Source organism: Mixophyes fleayi, chromosome 8, assembly GCF_038048845.1.
Source record: "Mixophyes fleayi isolate aMixFle1 chromosome 8, aMixFle1.hap1, whole genome shotgun sequence".
NCBI classification, from domain to species: Eukaryota; Metazoa; Chordata; class Amphibia; order Anura; family Limnodynastidae; genus Mixophyes; species Mixophyes fleayi.
Genome location: NC_134409.1, coordinates 42,473,109 through 42,493,877, shown reverse-complemented (window position 1 = coordinate 42,493,877; position 20,769 = coordinate 42,473,109). Strand labels below are relative to the sequence as shown.

The 20,769-nt window shown below is 39.2% G+C and overlaps 1 protein-coding gene across 1 annotated transcript in view; it reads left to right on the top strand.

The window, feature by feature from the left end:
• The first annotated feature begins 995 nt into the window (after positions 1–995).
• The window catches only part of LOC142100057 (calcium-activated chloride channel regulator 1-like), a 77,373-nt gene continuing 57,599 nt past the window's right edge, over positions 996–20,769 (top strand). The window contains exons 1-4 of the mRNA XM_075184045.1: positions 996–1,154; positions 2,751–2,885; positions 10,794–10,944; positions 19,454–19,562. Of these exons, the coding sequence (XP_075040146.1) occupies positions 996–1,154; positions 2,751–2,885; positions 10,794–10,944; positions 19,454–19,562 (554 nt within the window). The remainder of the gene's footprint in view (positions 1,155–2,750; positions 2,886–10,793; positions 10,945–19,453; positions 19,563–20,769) is intronic.

The window sequence follows — 20,769 nt, the reverse complement described above, 5'->3', positions numbered from 1 at the left end:
AAACAGGTGGAGCACTAAATTAGGTTATTTTATGCCCCAAAAAAATGATTTTTAAACAAAATTGCAAAGCAAAATCAAACAAAACCAAAACCAAAACACGCAAGGGTGGTTTTGCCAAAATCAAAACCAAAACCCGAAGGTAGTCCAGATCTAAAACCAAAACCAAAACCAAAACACGGGGGTCAGTGAGCATCTCTAGTCAAAACTAGAGATATAAAACCAGTGATATAATCAAAACCGCCAGAAAAAAGATGTCCTGAATTGCAAGATAGTTGAAACAGCATACAGTTTGACCAATCTCACGGCTCACAGCCACCACTTTTGTTTTGGTTGTTTTGCTGGCGGTTTCAACAACAGTAGCTTAGTAAATCTGATCATTGTGTGTTGTTAATGTAAGTGTGGATAATTTCCATTACTGTGAGAATTTTACCTCTATATGTCAAACATACACCAATAAAGTGAAAATATGGCAAATCACTTTTAAAATCAGAGACTTGTGAAAGCACTTTAGAAACCATATGTAGAATTGTAATTCACCTGGGCTGGACAGCAATGGTGCATTACACATCCCAAATGATACATTCAGGACATAATTAAATAGCCACGAGGAGCTGCCGGACATCGCATGTGTGAGGGACGCGAGGGAAATAGAACGGAGGTTTTAGTAAAAACTCAGATGCAATGTTCCTGTGGACTGTTCCAGAAACACATTGTGTCACCTCACGGCTTATTGAATCTGCCCCATAAACTTAGAAATTGCTATTCCTAACCTTGATGGAGTACAATGAGGAAACCAAAGAAAAAAATACTTTGCATTTCTACATTTGATCAGATAATTACTGTGTTGTCCTGAGATAGCTGTTGTCAGCCTCAAATATCAGAAACAAAGTTCAAACACATATTCTGATAAGGGACTTATCCTAAGATATATAAGCACATGTAAAATTATCCAACTCATGCAATGAGGTAACATTTTGAGTCAATAACAGATTACAATGGCACTAAGAAACATCTTTGTATTAGTTTTAGTGTTTCAAGTCTTCACAATAAGTAAGAGTTCTATGGTGAAGCTTACCAATGGAGGTTATGAAGATATTGTTATTGCAATTAATCCTCGTGTAGGAGAAGATCTCACCCTTGTTGAGAAGATTAAGGTAAGACTAAACTTATCTGAACTGTTAGTGTAAATGTATGCAATATTTGGTGGACTCAACGTAGAAAGATTTGTCTTAATATTCTTGCTACATAAATTTTCACAAATTCTGCAGAAGAACATAAAAACCAAATAGTAAGAAAACATTATCAGCTCCTCCTGCACTATTTTCCTGATAGTTGCTAGACACATACTGTAGACTGCAGTTCCTAATAATGTATATATGGACCTGTTTTATAGATCTTCACAGTTATAACCATTCAGTGGAACCCATCATCGACTACCTCCACTGCAAAGTCAATCTGCAAAGTCAATTTATTGTATTGTTAGTTTTGAAAGTTTTGATAATTGTGACTTTTAAGAATAAGGTATATGACATATAGGTGTGTGACTGTCTAAAATGAAATCTGTCTTGCCGTATGTTTTCCTGTTCCTGAAACTTAACAGAAAGTACATCAGTTGATACTAATTGTTAGCATTCCACTTCATTAATAAGTTCACACGCTTTAGAGATCAATTGACTGTAAAATTAATATCTAGACATATAAAAATAATTATTTTCTAGTGTTACTTGTTCTGTCATGGAAGCAAATTGACAATTGGAAGGAAAGGAAGTTGAGTTTGGATCATAAAATAAGGATCCCATGTATTGCATTAAAACACATTTTCACCTGCGACAACTAAACGGTTAAAGGTCAGCTAACACCTTGGCTTTGTTTCAGTTGTTCATAGTCCAAGATAGTGATCACCAACGCGGTACAAAGGCATGCCAAACTAATTTCTTGCCCCTGTTTAAAAAAATAAGGAGTTAATTTATTTACTTTACTCCATAAGCCACACAAGATGTGTGACTGTTAAATTCAGTGATCTGAATCCTATTGTTTACAGCCCCAACTCTATAGAGTACAGTGAACACAACTCTACATTCTCCTGGCTTATGCTGAGGCCCACATATAGTGAACAGATTATTTATCTTTTGTAATTTAAATGCCCCTGTTCTGTGTAATGTGTGAGCATCAAATGACCAATAAAGATAAAAAAATAATGGTTAATTTTTGATTTTAAAGTTTCTTGTCTGCCTTCCAAATTTATGTTGCCTCTATATAAGCCTTTACATGCAAAGATGTTTATGAGTGTAGGGAGCAAAATAGTTTGCTATACTGCGGTAATGACAGGTGGGAGTGCACACTTGTTGGAATCAATTTAATTAATTTAGTCAGATTAAGTGCATGAACAGTGCATGAAAGGTTCCCATGCATTTCTGATGAATTTTAATGTACTGATCAGGACTCCATCTATACAACTGAAAAGATTCTTATTCAACACATGATAAACAACAATCTTTGCATAGTTCAAAACTAGGGATACATGGAAATTGCTGACCGACTACATAGATGCTGATATCCTTTTCTAACGTTCCTAAAATGAAAAATCAACTTTTAATTTATTGAATGATCAGCATCTTTGAATAAACATATATTCTCTAATAATGTTGAATCCATAGGTAATAAAATGTAGTATACAAATGTTATATTGCAACGCAAAAGAAAATATATGTTTTAGTTTTTAGTGCATTTAACAATTTCTCTCTTTGTAGGATATGGTGAAAGAAGCTACAGGTTATTTATTTGATGCTACAAAGAAAAGACTCTACATACAGAATGTGAAAATTTTACTTCCCTTTAGTTGGTCTGGAACATACACAGTGCCCAAAACAGAAACATATGATAAGGTACAGTAAAGTACGACAGAGAATTGCATAATTGAAAAAATGGGAGCAGACTAAGTACAAAGTAGAGGTATTTATTGTAGTAGACCTTAGTACTTATGCACAAAAAATGACATTGTTTTTTTTAATCCAAACTTTAATGTGAAAATAGTGTGAAGGAAAAACAAAAACCTGTTATCCAGAAATAATCAAATAAATAATTAATGCTGCTCTGTGATTATGTTATATATACAGACTTTGGGCCCAATTAGTGTGATGTATTGCGGTTTTTCACACTGTTCATGTTGCGAAAGTGAATGTATGTAGCTGTGGCTCTTCAGACTTGTGAACAGCAGAACAGTGTGGAAGAGCCAGGCGAAGCGGGTAGAGACTAGAACCCACAGGTATATGGTATGGGAACAGGAACACACGAGGGCACTAGGAGAACGGATGTCCTGTGGTATAACAGGGAAAGAGCAAAAGCTGTCACAATGGTGTATCCAGGAGTGATTGGTAGAGATACTGGAACAGCGGGAGTACAGTGCTGGAGTTATGCTGAGCACACACATGAAAGCAGAGGTAGCTTAGGGAAACAGCCGATGAGTCACCAAGGCAGTTATGGCTCACAGTGATAGCGGTTAGAGAACTGGAGCTGTCATGATGAAGTACATCAGAGATGGTATAGTAATACTGGATCAGCAATAGTTCAGTACAGCAGGAGACTGAGAGTAAACTGATATGGTGAAGGTAACTCGTAGTAACCGCTGATGAGTCACAATAGTAGTAGCGGCTCTGAGTGGTGGCGGTGAGAGAACTGGAGCTATCACGATGAAGTACAGTTGAGTTGGTAATAACAGTACTGGAGCAGCGATAGTTCAACATGCCGGAGACTAAGAGCAGACTGAAGTAGCAGAGGTAACTCGTAGTAACAGCTGATGAGTCACAGGAGTAGTAGCGGCTCTGAGTGGTAGCGATGAGGGAACTGAAGCTGTCACGATGAAGCACACTGGAGATGGTAGTAGCAGTGCTGTAGCAGTAATAGTTCAACACAGCAGGAGACTGAGAGCAAACTGAAGAAACGGAGGTAACCCGTGTCAGAGCCGAATTTACACCTCATGGGGCCCTAGGCAAGATATCGGTTTGGGCCCCCCTTCACACACACAGTGGCCCCTCACACACACACAATACACACACACAGTGGCCCCTCACATACATAATACATACACACACTGGCCCCACACACACACATAATACACGCACGCAGTGGCCCCTCACACACACATAATTAGAGATGGGCGGTTCTGGTTCCCCGAGAACCGAACCCACCCGAACTTTGGGTATCCGAGTACCGAGCTGAGAAGCTCGGTACTCTCCCGCCCGTTCAGATTCTAAATCGAGGCCGAACGTCATCGAGACGTCGTCGGATCTTGAGGCTCGGTTCTCGCGATACTTCAAGATTATAAACACACGCCTCCACAGCAATCCATCGCCATTTGACAGAGGGAGAGAGCAGGGTGTAGTCACAGGCTGATTAGAGCAGGGACAGAGAATACAATATTCTTATTCCAATTGCTGTAACAAAAATCGCTAGAGAAGAGAGGAGGATAGAGGTTTATTTTATTTTTGTAATATTTTGCACTCCCCAGTGCTTTTGGGGTGTCCCCCATAATTGTGCATAAATATTTCTGGCTGTCAAAAGTCATATCTGTCAGCAGTATCTACCAAATAATTTTTAGCACTCCCAAGTGCTTTTGGGGTGTCCCCCATAATTGTGCATAAATATTTCTGTCTGTCAAAATTACTATCTGTCAGCAGTATCTACCAAATAATTTTTAGCACTCCTTAGTGCTTTTGGGGTGTCCCCCATAATTGTGCATAAATATTTCTGGCTGTCAAAAGTCATATCTGTCAGCAGTATCTACCAAATAATTTTTAGCACTCCCCAGTGCTTTTGGGGTGTCCCCCATAATTGTGCATAAATATTTCTGGCTGTCAAAAGTCATATCTGTCAGCAGTATCTACCAAAATATTTTTTGCACTCCCCAGTGCTTTTGGGGTGTCCCCCATAATTGTGCATAAATATTTCTGGCTGTCAAAAGTCATATCTGTCAGCAGTATCTACCAAATAATTTTTAGCACTCCCCAGTGCTTTTGGGGTGTCCCCCATAATTGTGCATAAATATTTCTGGCTGTCAAAAGTCATATTTGTCAGCAGTATCTTACCAAATAATTTTTATTACTACAAGTGCTTTGCACTCAGAGTGGGTTCAAAGCAGTCCACATATGATCAGAATGAGCAACCAGGTTCTGTCACCAGTCCTGATGTTAGTGTTCCCAGTACGTCATCTGGGAAAGGCGATGTCAAACTACAGAGTGTTTTGAAATCAGTCCAAAAAACAAAAACAAAAAAATAATTTACTGTGTTGAAGCGAAAAAGAAGTGTTACGGAACAAAAGTTAAGTGCCGAAAAAAAAAAAATTGCCAACATGCCATTCTACACACGCAGTGGCAAAGAGAGAATGAGGCCTTCACTTTTGGCTATTAGTGGCAGATCCCAAAAAGTTACCGATCCTACAATTGGTGCACAACTACTGTTACGCGTCAAAGCCGAGCTGCAAGATAACAGTAAGGCATTAGAGGATAATGTTTGCTCTGATTCACAAATGACAACAATCCCTGTGGAGATTCCATCCAACAGTGGGATGTCTAATCGTGAGCATTCTGCTGATGTGTGCCTTAATAGCCCAAGTGTAGCCGGTGATACCCAAATTGAGGATGCCACTTTAGAATTAGAAGAGGATGAGGGGGAGATTTGTGTAGGCGACAAGGGCGCTAATAAGGATGTTGGTGAGGATGAGGTTGTTTGTGTACCAGTGCACCAGTGGCAGCAGTTCTGGCACGTGACAAGAAAGAGGCCATTGTCATGCCTGGGCATAAAACAAAAAAATCCACTTCTTATGTGTTAAATTATTTCTACCCAAATCCAGACAACAATTGTATAGCCATTTGTAGTGTATGTCAAGCCACAGTCAGTCGAGGGAGGGACCTTAACCATCTCGGAACCTCGTCTATGTTACGCCATTTAACGAGAGTTCATGACAAAGTGTTGGGAAAAGCTGAAAGTTCTTCCCAAAAAAATATAAGCACTCCTTCATCAGCTAAGACCCTCCGCTCACCAACATCCCGACGGCTACAAAATACACCCACCACACCATCCTCATCAATATCCCCAGTAGTGCTCGGAGTTAGCCCGGCATCCCACTTAAAGCTGGATGACTGCTGCACTATTATTGATTCCTCTGAAGAAAGCGTTAGTCCCACTGCTGCTGCTTTTGCTGTTGCTGGGGGTGAATAGTCATCCCAGAGGCAGGTCAAGAAAATGAGCAGTCCTACATTTCAGCAATTAACTGTGAAACAATCATTTGCGAGGGGAAGCAAATATGACAGCAGTCACCCAGTCGCCAAGCGAATCACAGACGCCATGGCTGCAATTTTAGTGTTAGATCTGCGTCCAATCTCCACAATAAGCGCAGCTGGATTTTCACAGTTAATTGAGGTTTTGTGTCCGCGTTACAGAATTCCATTGCGACACCATTTCTCCCGTAAAGCAATTCCACATCTATACCTAAAAGTGTGTAAAAATGTAGAGATTGCCCTGAAAAATGCCATTCTGCCCACTGTCCACTTAACCACAGATATGTGGACAAGTGTAAGTGCCCAAACCAAAGACTATATGACTGTGACAGCCCACTGGGTTGGTCGTTCACCTTCACCAGCAGGAACAGCAGCAGCATGTACACCACTACGTAACATTTGTCACAGGCAGGCCACTCTTTGTATCACCGGCTTCACTAACAGGCATACAGCTGACAATTTGTTATGCAAACTGAGAGATGTGATTGATGCATGGCTTATACCACTCAGACTCTCCCCAGGGTATGTCATTTCTGATAACGCCAACAAAATAGTGCGAGCGATACAGCTGGGTGATTTCCAACATATTCCCTCTTTTGCTCACACAATCAACTTGGTGGTGCAGAGCTTCCAACGAAATAACCGTGAGGTGCAGGAAATGCTTTCGTTGGCACGTAAAATTTCAGGGCATTTCAGCCACAGCATGTAGGAGACTACAGCAGCTCCAAGAGCAGTTTAACTTGCCATGCCACCAACTTAAGCAAGAGGTGGTAACTAGGTGGAATTCCACCCTGTACATGCTTCAGAGGATGGAGGAACAGCGCAAAGCCATCCAAGCATATTGCACAAGCCATGACATTGGGAAAGGAATGGGGATGTATTTCACTCTTGCACAGTGGGGAATCCTTTCAGTCCTGTGCAAGGTGCTGAAACCATTTGAAGTTGTGACTTGTGAGGTGAGTGCAGACTCTGCTAGTTTGAGCCAAGTCATTTCTTTAATTAGACTATTGGAAAAGCAGCTTGAGAAAATGAAGGAAAAGCTGAAAGCAAGCAAAGTAAAGTATGTTGGCCTTGTCAATTAAGTACTTAATTCGCTTCACAATGATCCTCAGGTTATTAAGATCTTGAACTCGGATCGGTACATTTTGGCCACTTTGCTTGATCCAAGGTTTAAAACCTACATTGAGTCTTTACTTGTAAATGAGCGAGATGTGAACTTTTGCAAGGAGCTATTGCTCAGCAAGTTGGCCGCTGAACTGGGCCTCGGCTTGACAACGTGTTCTCCTTCACTTTCTCAAGCTGCTGCTGCTCGTATAAAATTTATTTTCACAAAAAGAAGCAGGGAAGACGCAGGGGGCAGACTAGAACAATTTAACATCTGGGGGTAAATGTATGAACATGCGGGTTCTTCAACACCCGCGTGTTCGGCGATTAAATTTCAAGCGGCGCTGCATTGTAAAGGGAAACAATGCAGCGCTGCTTGAAATTTAATCGCCGAATACGCTGAACACGCGGGTGTTGAAGAACCCGCATGTTCATACATTTACCCCCTGAGCTGGTTTGAAGGATTTTTCAAAAAGTGTCATTTTGCCCATAACTCTATCCAATACGAGTATAAACATGCAAAGGATGGTGGAGGATTACTTTCAAGAGGTAGTTGATATGGAAATGTCAGACAGTCCCTTTCCTTACTGGGAAGAAAAGCAGGCCATTTGGAAACCCATGTACAAACTTGCTTTGCAATATCTAAGCTGCCCACCCTCCAGTGTGTACTCTGAACGAGTGTTCAGCACAGCAGGGAACTTAGTCAGTGATCGCCGTAGAAGGTTACTTCCCAAAAATGTGGACACAATGATGTTTATAAAAATGAACTACATCTTCCACGAGGAAGGCCTTCACCATCCAAGACATCCAAGCACTGACTGTTCTCTAATGGCGGATTCAAGCAGCGATGAATTGATAGTCTGTGATGATGACGTACACACTGATGAGGGTGAGGATGAAGCTGAAGATGATGACGATAACATCTTTTTAAAACTTTCTATGTAAGTGTAGGGTGCAATCTACCCCCAAAGAAGAAAGGGACTTGTGGCATTTCCATATCATGTACCGTCTTGAAAGGCTGCTGTTTGGGCAATTTCTCTTTAAGGGTAGGGTGTCATAGACAGAGTGACCCCAAACTGGCTTTGTCCATTTCTCTTAATATTGTACAGTCTATAACGGCTGAATTTTTTGTATTTTCGACAAGTGGAGGGGGGCCTAGAGAGCCAGAAACCAAACTGCCTTTGTCCATTTAAATTAATATTATACAGTCTATAACGGCTGAATTTTTTTGTATTTTTGACAAGTGGAGGGGGGCTAGAGAGCCAGAAACCAAACTGGCTTTGTCCATTTCAATTAATAATGTACAGTCTATAACGGCTGAATTTTTTGGTTTTTTAAACAAGTGGAGGGGGGCCTATAGAGACAGAAAGCAAACTGCCTTTTTCCATTTATTTATATATTTAACTATAAGTGTAGGGTGTAATATACATCCAAAGATGATGGCTGCATTGCCAATATGCATAGATGGAGAGGAAAACAATCTGTTTTGTGTGTAGAATAAATGAAGGCCTACCTACCAGGAATTAAACTGTTTTTTGGATGATTTATTACCTCTACAATTAGATTACTTATCTATAAAACAGTTGGAGCACTAAATTAGGTTATTTTAGGCCAAAAACATTGATTTTCCAACAAAATAGCAAAATAAAACCAAAACCAAAACACGCAATGGCGGTTTTGCAAAACCAAAACCAAAATCAAAACACGACGGTAATCCAGATCCAAAACCGAATCCAAAACCAAAACATGGGGGTCAGTGACCATCTCTACACATAATACACGCACGCAGTGGCCCCTCACACACACACACACACACACACAATACACTCACGCAGTGGCCCCTTACACACACACACACATAATACACGCACGCAGTGGCCCCTCACACACACATAATACACGGACACAGTGGCCCCTCACACACACACACACAATACACACAGACAGTGGACACACACACACACACACACACACTATTAATATACTACCCCACCCCTCCCCCGACTTACCTTTTTCCATCTAGGAGCTGTGGAGTCTTCATCCCCTTCACACATGGGACGGCACCTGTCATGTGGTGCACGTCCCATGTAACACACAGCAGGCCACACAGAGGAGGGAGGGAGGAGACTAGCCACCACACTAGCCAACCACTGACTTTTCAAAACAGTAACATGACTCCTCATTGACAGATTGAACATGCTGGAAATTGTAGTTCAGGAAGACTCAAGTTACCTACATTGGTTTAGTTAGCTCAAACATGAACACGTTTCTGAGGAATTCCTAAGACTGCAATTATGTTGAAAAAGCTATGAAAGCCTATATCACAATGAAAATGTAATTCATCAGTACATTTAGTGTTCCTACCTATAGATATTTACATATCTGCCGATAGTCTGATCATTAATACACACTGACATTAATTTCAGTTATTTTCAGTTGGATAATAGAACGGGAATGCTGCTCGCTCTGTTGTTGGTGTGTCCTCTGTTTGAAAATATATCAGTAAGTGTGGCACATACAAATGATAATCCTAGAGGAGACTAGCCACCACACTAGCCCCTCCCCCGACTCGCGGCAACCGACCCCCCTCCCCCGACTCGGGGGGGGGGGGAATTATTTTTTTTTTTTAATTGCTTCTGTCCCCCACAGCTGTGCCCCCGAGAGCCGCTAGGCCCTAGGTGCCTAGGTTGCCTAGTGGTAAATCCGGCCCTGCCCGTAGTAACAGCTGATGAGTCACAGGTGTAGTAGTGGCTCTGAGTGGTAGCGATGAGAGAACCGGAGCTGTCGCGATGAAGTACACTGGAGATGGCAAGATAGGTACTGGAGCAGCGATGGTTCAGCATAGGCCATGAACAGAGAGCAGGCTGGAATAGCAGAGAACCACAAGGAGAACAGGAACCAGAACCACAGGCTACAGGAAGTCAGCTTGAATAACAGGCATCAGACAGGTGAATCCAGGAGGTTTAAATAGTGCTCCAGGAATGCTCAGCCAATGACAAGAGGAGGGAGGTGCACCTGTGCAGAACTGAATGTAGCTGAATAAATGAATGAAGTTTGTCTGATGCTGGAACATAGCAGTTTCCAGATGAATGAAATGCGGGTAACGAGAGAGATACTATTTGCCGGACCGAAGCGTTACAGAAGAGATGTTCTCATGTAGGCAATGTACGGTAAGGATGCGTTTGAGCATTTGTGTACATATTCAAACTGGGATGTAGTTGCAAATACGGCTGAAAAAGCTATTTTATTTGCGGGAGGTCAGGAAAAGGTGTATAAATATATATATATATATATATATATATATATATATATTTATATTTTAGAAACAATGAGGGGGGGTTGGGGTGATGGCTGCATATAAGAGTAAAAGTATATTTGTAACACATTCATTTTTATCTCTGTTTCTACTATTAGGCAGATATTATCATTGCAAGTCCTTCCCTAAAATATGCAGATGACCCATATACTCAGCAATATGAAGCATGTGGGAAGCAAGGCAATTTAATTCATCTTACTCCTAACTTCATGACTGATGACAACCTGATCTCTGTGTATGGGCCTCGAGGTAAAGAGTACAATATCTGTTATTTTATTGTGTTATGTATTATTATTTGACCTATGCTTTTTAATTGTGTTATGTTACACAATCTTGATCTCAATCCTGTTAAAAACCTTCATATACAGTGGAATATGTAATCTATTGTTTTATCAATATTTATAGATCAATCGGGATTTCAGTGATAAACAAAGAATATATTTAATGTTTAAAGTGATTTGTCTTTTCAAGACAAATTTGGACACACAATCTGTCACCCTAGTCTGTGAGGCATTCTATAAGAAACATAAAAAAACAAAATTTGCATTTCTTGAAATATTGGCAGTGCCAGCACACCTATTACTGATAATCTCTGTATTTAAGAAGCGTTTATGAGGCAGTCAATTAATTCAACTATCATCTTGTGGGATCAAGGGGTGTTTTTAAGCATTGGACCCTGAAACCTAGTAGCAGTTATTCTCATGCCTAGCTTTACTATTAGCTGACCTGTTACACCTTTATAAGTTTTTAAATTGAGTCCTCTTGGGTGAACTGTAAATAGTTATCTCCAATTTTAATCTACGTTGAAAACGACACATTGTTGATGAAAAGTGTTGCATACGTAAAAAAGTAATACTAGTGCAAAACCAAAGAGTGTAAAAAAAACAAGAGATGAACAGTTCAGATTCAGAGAAATCTGAATATCTCTGAGTGTAAAGGAAATGCAACTCGATTCTTTGCGCCAAAATCGGATCTGAAAATGAGGCAAAACGTAATTTCTTGGAGTTTCTTTCTCCAAAGCTCTTGTGAGTTTTGGATCAATATTTTGATATAGCCCTCCCCCTGCTCTCATCTGCCATTTTAGAACAGACAGTGTGTAGGGAGGAAGGTGGCTTGCAGGCTTTGCTTCTAAAATATCTTATAGAGAGTGACTAGAGCATTATACAGGGTGAAATAAGGAATTTTACAAAGAGAACAATAGCTGGGATTATTTTTAATGCAGCTTATTCCTGTTTCAGTCAGCTAACATAGTTTACTATTGGGTGTCAGTCTGTCAGAGCGTTTAGATAGAGTACTGGCTACTTGGCTACTGTGTATGCGCAATGGAAAGATTATGGATATTGTATACATTATACAAATGCTGCAGATGTAGGTTTAGAAAAAAATGCATACAGACCTTCTTTAAATACAGTGAGGAAAAATTTCTGTCATCTGTCTAACCTTTGAATCAAAAGTGTGTTATTAAGATAGTCAACATATTCCGCCCTATAATTATTAATTTAAGCCATTAATATGACTAAGCTGGGCATTATTTTATAGAAAACATTTATTTAATTGAAAGGAGGTGGTTTGCCTACGATGTGAAAACTTTTTGAATAGAGAACTTTCACCGATTTTTCTGAAAGTCCGCATTCCTAAGTGCTATTCACTGTTGTTGAGGAGTGTAGATGTGCATCACAATGTGCACTGGGCAATCCATCTAGATGCACCAATGCAAAGCCAAGGTGTTTTACGGTGCAAGTCGTACATGACCTCCAGAGACTTATCATGTGTTTTTAGAGATCATTGCTATCTGCACATGCATCCAAAGGAAGTACTAATCTCAATTAATGTTTACAACATTATCTATAGATTACTTTAGCTGGTTTAGTTTATGAAACTATATCTCTAAGTGTAATAAAATAAGCGTTAAATAAGCGTTAAATAGCAGGCAATAGTAAGAAAGTTAATCTAGAAAAAATATAGCTTGAAAGAGGTTGTGACCACACCAATGAAAGTAGATAATGATTGTGAGCAGAGTCTTTTTAGGAGATGGCGAGAGACTACATATACATGGTTAACATTTTTTTTGTATAGTCACATAATATCTCCAAGCTGCAAAGTAGAGATAATTTTGGTCTATTGAGTTACTTGGTAGGGTAGTAGTATTAAAATTTGGTAGACTATAATGTTTATTTGATGCATTGCTGTAGGTCAGTCAAGACAAGCATGTGGCCCTGAGCAGAGAGACAGCAAGTGGTGCTGTATTTTACTGCCCCTAGGAAATGCCCTCGTTCAACACAATATTTCTCAGACATTCTTTTTCCACCCAAAACATTTACCATATATTGCTTATTTACTCAGCTGTGGTGACTTGAATGGAGCAATTGAGTAATTATTTAATGTTATTGTATTCTGTAGGATTAGGCTATCCCATTTTAATATCTGCCAACAGAATTGAATTGAAATTCAGTGGTTGTGTCTTTCGAAATAATTTTATAAAAGGAAGTATCTTCTAATTGTCACAGTGATTCCTTCACATAGACAGCAACAACAGTAAAACCACCTGCCTAATTTTGTGTAGGTCCCCCCTCGTGCCACCAAAACAGTGACCTGACCTGTTAAGACATGGAATCTACAAGACCTCTGAAGGTGTCCTGTGGTATCTTTTATCAAGATGTTAGCAGCAGATCCTTTAAGTTGCGAGGTGGGGTCTCCATGGCTCAGACTTGTTTTTCCTGCACATCACACAGATGCTAGATCGGATTGAGATCTGAGGAATTTGGAGACCAACTCAACACCTTGAACTCTTTGTCATGTTACTTAAACTATTACTGAACAATTTTTGCAGTGTGGCAGGGCACAATATTCTGCTGAAAGAGGCCATTGCCATCAGGGAATGTCGTTGCCTTAAAGGGGTGTGTACTTGGTTGGTTTAGGTAGGTGATACATGTCAAAGCAAAATCCACATGAATGCCAGGGCCCGAGGTTTCCCAGCAGAACATTGCCCAGAGTATCACACTGTCTCTGCTGGTATTCATTCTTCCCATAGTGCATCCTGGTGCCATCTCTTTCCAGGGTATATGGCACACACATACCCAGCCATCTGCATGATGTAAAAGAAAATGTGATTCATCAGACTAGGCTACCTTCTTCCATTGCGCCATGGTCCAGTTCTGGCACTCACATGCCCATTGTAGGTGCTTTCGATTGTTAAAAGAGGTCAACATGGACACTCCAATTGGTCTACGGCCACGCAGCCCCATATGCATAAAGCTGCGATGCACCTGACACCTTTCTATCATAGCCAGCATTAACTTTTTCAGTAATTTGTGCTACAGTAGCTCTTCTGTGTAATTGGACCAGACGGGCTAGCCTTCGCTCCCCACGTGCATCACTGAGCCATGGACACCGATAACCATGTTGCTAGTTGTCCTTTCTCAGCCAATTTTGGTAGGTACTAACCACTCCATACCGGGAACACCAAAAAGACCTGGCGTTTTGAAGACACTCTAATCCAGTTGTCTAGCCATCACAATATGGCTCTTGTCAAAGTCGCCCAGATTGTTATGCTTGTCATTTTTCTGCTTCTAATGAATCAACGGACTCTTCACTTGCTGTCTAATATGCAACATCCCTTGACAGATGCCATTGTAACAAGATAAATAACATTATTCACTTCACTTTATCATCATCATTATCATCATCTAATTATTTATATAGTGCCACTAATTCCGCAGCGCTGTACAGAGAACTCATTCACATCAGTCCCTGCCCCATTAGAGCTTACAATCTAAATCCCCTAACATACACACACACAGACCGAGAGAGACTAAGGGCAATTTAATAGCAGCCAATTAACCTACCAGTGTGTTCTTGGAGTGTGGGAGGAAAACGGAGCACCCGGAGGAAACCAACGCAAACACAGGGAGAACATACAAACTCCACACAGATAAGGTCATGGTCGGGAATCGAACTCATGACCTCAGTGCTGTGGGGCACTTGTCAGTGGTTTTAATGCTGTGGCTGATTGGTGTATATTAAATTGCAGTGATCTAACATCTATGGTTATGTAAATAATATATCTGTATATATATATTCTTATGATAGTACTATGATATAATATCCATGGCTTTGCGGGTTACAATATACATGTGTATCTGTATCTATTATTCACATACCTATTTCAAAAGAATGTAGTATATCTTAACTAAAATAAAATATTCCATGACATCTAAGCATATAAAGTAGAGTTGAACGGTTCAGATTGGTTGAAATTTGTGTATTGGTTTCACGCACCAAATTCGGATCTTAGACAAAACATAATTTCCAGGAATGTAGGGAGGAGATTAGCTGCAGTGCTCTGCTCTGAAAAAAGCATTTTGGATGAAAGAGGGACAGAGAAAGCAATAGAAATATGTCATTATTGTAAATCAGTTCTTTAGCAGTTCTTTCGAAATTAGACTAGAATAGTTTGCTGATCAATTGCTTTGAAATTCAATCTTTGAGAGAGTTTACTTGGACTAGTGGCTACTGGATGTTGTTAATGCATTGCATATATAATATTACTAGACAGTATATAGACTGAGTTAGATATCGTTCCGAACTAAATAGTATAATTATTTAGTGGAGAAAAACAGGGTGCTTTTGCTTTAAGACTACTAACAGCAGAATCCAAAAAACAAATAGATTTCTTTCTTTTAAAAATTAAAGTTTTTCTAGTAAAAGTAATCTTGTGTAGGGCAGTGACATCTGAAATAAATTTGAAAAAAACTGAGTGTTTGCATGTTAGTCAGCAGCAGTTTCACACCCTGAAAAAACGCTGTCTAATATTATATTCTAATCTTTTGTAATTCTCAATATTTGTCACTATTTAAAGGGTCATTTAGTGAGATCCATATTAATAAAGGGTGTTTGCATGTGAGGTTTATTAGTAGCTGCACACCACACAAAAACACTATATATTATTATATTCTAATCTTTTCTATCTTTCAACACTTGCCAATTTTGAAAGGGTCATTCGGTGACATCTATATTTAAGAAAAGGTATTTGCTTTTGAGAGTATTTACTGGGCATTTTCGACATTCAACAATCGCATGTAGAATATTGCAGCGGCTGCAAAAAAATCATCTGCCAAGCCACCAACTGAAGCAAGCCCATTAGATAATCTAAACAACATAAACATTTAGTGTAAGGTGCAAGAGATAAAAATGTTGAAACGCTAAACAGACACTAAATTTGTAACATTTCACAGAATGCACCATGGAGAGCGAAGAGGTGGCAACAATCAGATGTCATTAGATGGACAGAGGCATCAGTAGATATTTAGACCAGTAGATACCCAATTGTCAAGAGCTACCTAATTTGATTTCACTATATAAATAAATGATGATGTTGAGAGACGAAGGTGTCCTGCACCCATAATAACACATTTCAAAGACTACACACACAATACATTGCCAGAGCTTTCAGTGACAGCCAAGAGCAGGGCTTTCCTTACCTTGCCGCTATATAAATAAATGAATGTGTGAGAGACAAAGGTGGCCTGCATCCATAATAAAAACACTACGCACACAATACATTTTTTGATGGACAGAACATTCATCAGTAGAGAAGAACACGGCTTTCTCAGCCTAGTTTAACTTAAATGCTCTGTGCCATAATACTGTCCTTCTGAATCAAACCAAGGGACTCGTATATATTATTATCATCATCATCATCATTTATTTATATAGAGCCAGCAAATTCCATAGCGCTCTACAATTGGGAACAAACAGCAATAAAACAATTCTGGGTAATACATAAAGACAGAGAAGTAAGAGGGCCCTTCTTGTAAGTTTACAATCTATGGTATATTAACTTCATCCAACCGCTAAGGAGAGGGGACTGCCTGAGTCTTGCAGAGGAGGTGGTCCCCAAGACCCATGCATATAAAATTGGAATGTATGTAAATAATATTTATATGTTCTGTTAGTGAAGTGTAAGAAATATGCAAAACAGACAGTTCAGAAAGGCCAATAGTTGCCCTTCCCACACGTGTAAGCATGTATAATGCTCACATTGATGCAGATTTGGTTGCCTAAAACATATCTTGACTGTGCAATTGAAAGTCCACATTCTGAGAAATTAAAGAGGACAGATTTTGACACTGGCAAAAAATAAATGTAAAGATGGAGAGCTAATGATTTACGCTATGTGATAGAGATAGAGAACTGTATAGAGAATCAGTCCCCCCAGGGTAAGCTTCGTCCAACTCCGGGGTAAAGGGGACTGCCCGAGACTTGCAGCAGCAGTGGTCCTCAGGAAAGGGTGTACTCGTTCTGACACCAGGATAACCTGGATGCCTCACACTGCCGCTGCGTCCCAACTAGTAGCAGGCAGCCAGGGTGCCCGACTGTAATTAAATCATTGCTGCATCCTAAGTGGATGTGGGGGCGTGCTCTTGACCCCATTTCTACTATCTCCATACTACAGGTTCCTGCTCATAGGTTTTTTACTATATTGCGTTAAGTCCTGGGTACCTTTGAGTGCTTCCAACTATAAGGGAAAGGCGGCTGCTATAGGTTAAGACCTCTCCTGCTAGTTCTTAAAGCTTATGACAGTAACTAGGAAGTTGTAATATTTTAAAAGATCATATCATATCCATATCATATTGGGAAAGGAGGGGGGATGTATTTCACTCTTGCACAGTGGGGAATCCTTTCAGTGCTGTGCAAGGTGCTGAAACCATTTGAAGTTGTGACGTGTGAGGTGAGTGCAGACTCTGCTAGTTTGAGCCAAGTCATTCCTTTAATTAGACTATTGGAAAAGCAGCTTGAGAAAATGAAGGAGGAGCTGAAAGCAAGCAATTCAGCAAAGTATGTTGGCCTTGTCAATCAAGTATTTAATTTGCTTCACAATGATCCTCGAGTTATTAAGATCTTGAACTCGTATCAGTATGTTTTGGCCACTGTGCTTGATCCAAGGTTTAAAACCTACATTGAGTCTTTACTTGTAAATGAGCGAGATGTGAACTTTTGCAAGAAGCTATTGCTCAGCAAGTTGGCCACTGAACTGGGCCTCGGCTTAACGTGTCCTCCTTCACTTTCTCAAGCCGCTGCTGCTAGTAAAAAATTAAATTTCCCAAAAAGAAGCAGGGAAGACGCATGGGGCAGACCAGAACAATTTAACATCTGGGCTGGTTTAAAGGATTTTTCTAAAAAATGTGTCACTTTGCCCATAACTCGATCCAATACGAGTATAAACATGCAAAGGATGGTGGAGGATTACTTTCAAGAGGTAGTTGATATGGAAATGTCAGACAGTCCCTTTCCTTACTAGGAAGAAAAGCAGGCCATTTTGAAACCCATGTACAAACTTGCTTTGCAATACCTAAGCTGCCCACCCTCCAGTGTGTACTCTGAACGAGTGTTCAGCACAGCAGGGAACTTAGTCAGTGATCGCCGTAGAAGGTTACTTCCCAAAAATGTGGAGATAATGATGTTTATAAAAATGAACTACATCTTCCACGAGGAAGGCCTTCACCATCCAAGACATCCAAGCACTGACTGTTCTCTAATGGCGGATTCAAGCGGCGATGAATTGATAGTCTGTGGTGATGACGTACACACTGATGAGGGTGAGGATGAACCTGAAGATGATGACGATAACATATTTTTAAAACTTTCTATGTAAGTGTAGGGTGCAATCTATCCCAAAAGAGGAAAGGGACTTGTGGCATTTACATATCACGTACTGTCTTGAAAGGCTGCTGTTTGGGCAATTTCTCCTTAAGGGTAGGGTGTCATAGACAGAGTGATCCCAAACTGGCTTTATCCATTTCTCTTAATATTGTACAGTCTATAACAGCTGATTTTATTTTTTTTTGACAAGTGGAGGGGGGCCTAGAGAGCCAGAAACCAAACTGGCTTTCTCCATTTCAATTAATATTGTACAGTCTATAACCACTGAATTTTTTGGTTTTGTAAACAAGTGGAGGGGGGCCTATAGAGACTGAAAGCAAACTGCCTTTTTCCATTTCTTTACATATTTAACTATAAGTGTAGGGTGTAATATACATCCAAAGACGATGGCTGCATTGCCAATATGCATAGATGGAGAGAAAGACAATCTGTTTTGTGTGTAGAATAAATGAAGGCCTACCTACCAGGAATTAAACTGTTTTTTGGATGATTTATTACCTCTACAATTAGATTACTTATCTATGAAACAGTTGGAGCACTAAATTGGGTTACTTTAGGCCCAAAAACATTGATTTTCCAACAAAATAGCAAAACACAACCTAACAAAACCAAAACCAAAACCAAAACACGCAATGGTGGTTTTGCAAAACCAAAACCAAAACCAAAACACGGGGGTTAGTGACCATCTCTAGAAAATAGACTGAAAATGACTAGAAATTAATGTTAATGCTATAAATAGTACTATTAGAGCAAAAACAGCTCAAAATTACATTATTTTACCAGTTTCCACAATTTTTAATTAAATCCAGATTCAAAACCAAAACAAAATTCAAACCTTTTGTGATTTTTTTTTTGCTAAAACATGTCACAAAACTAAAACATGAACGCGTTTTAGAACCAAAACCACATCCAAAACCAAAACACGAGGATCAGCACACATCTATAATATAAACTATAGGTTTCTTATCAATGTAGCTTGTTACATTATTTTAAATATTTGAACTTGGTTTTTGATACAATTACAGTTTTATTTATACTTTGTTGTATTTTGAAGATTGGATTTTTAAAAAGATTTTCACACATTGTATTCTTACAGGGAGAGTGTTTGTGCATGAATGGGCACATCTCCGATGGGGAGTCTTTGATGAATACAATTTAGACCAACCCTATTACATCGCACAGAATGGTAAAATTGAAGCCACAAGGTAAATGTTTTAAATAATTATGGCATCATCAATATTTGTAATACATGCAATACTATGCTGGAATGGCCAATATAAATTGAAGTTGAATGAGTGCTTTATTCACAAAGTATGGTGTGACATTTCACCATAAATAATTTTCTCTACATAAGCATTAAACTGCACATAATTGGTTGCTATGCCACAAAATAAATCTCTCTATTGTATAGATTAAATTTGTAACACAAAACATAGCACATATATTTTGCTATTATAAAATATTATTTGTTCAAAAATTGTATTTATGTTGCAAATTCATTTTCAGCACAAACTACTTTAGAACCCTAAAATGGCATTATTGTAGGAAATCTATTGAAAATTTAATTGTGTGGTGTTTAAATACCTGTTTATTTTTCTATATCTTATGCAACACAACAATTTTTGTTTATGATTCACATGAATTTTGTATCCTAGAGATAATTTGTTACAAAATGAATCCTGGGAGGTCAAAATAATTTTGTGCAACATAATAAAGTGTATACATAAATGAACATTTGTATGACTTTATATATCACTAAAGTGATCTTGTGTTGCTGAAATATATTTGTTCCACAACATCTATTTTGTATTGCAAAATGTTTTTAAACAGCTCCATTTGTTTTGTTTCAGTAAATACAAGTGTGAAACATTAATAACATTTTGTATACTCTATAAAAAAATGTATCTGGAGAAATAAATAAAACTGTCAGTTCTACTTTTTCCAAAATTGTGTAGATATTATATATGATTATATTATAACATATATACATTTAATGGATTAAAGACACTAACTAGTTTACATTTTGTATTATAAGTTAAAGAACAGCTAAAAGGCAATAGGAAAAAAAGGATCCAAAGAGGCCTCTCAAATATTAATAGTACTTTATTCAACAACAAATAATTGCATTGGCATTCTCCAACAAAAACTTTACATCAGTGACTCGCACTTCTGCCTCACAGCTCTGGGGTCATAAGTTCGATTCCCAACAATGGCCTTATCTGTGTGGAGTTTGTATGTTCTCACCGTGTTTGCACGGGTTTCTTCCGGGTGCTCCGGTTTCCTCCCACATTCCAAAAAAATACTAGTAGGTTAATTGGCTGCTATCAAATTGACCCTAGTCTCTCTCTGTCTGTGTGTGTATGTTAGGGAATTTAGACTGTAAGCTCCAATGGGGCAGGGACTGACGTGAGC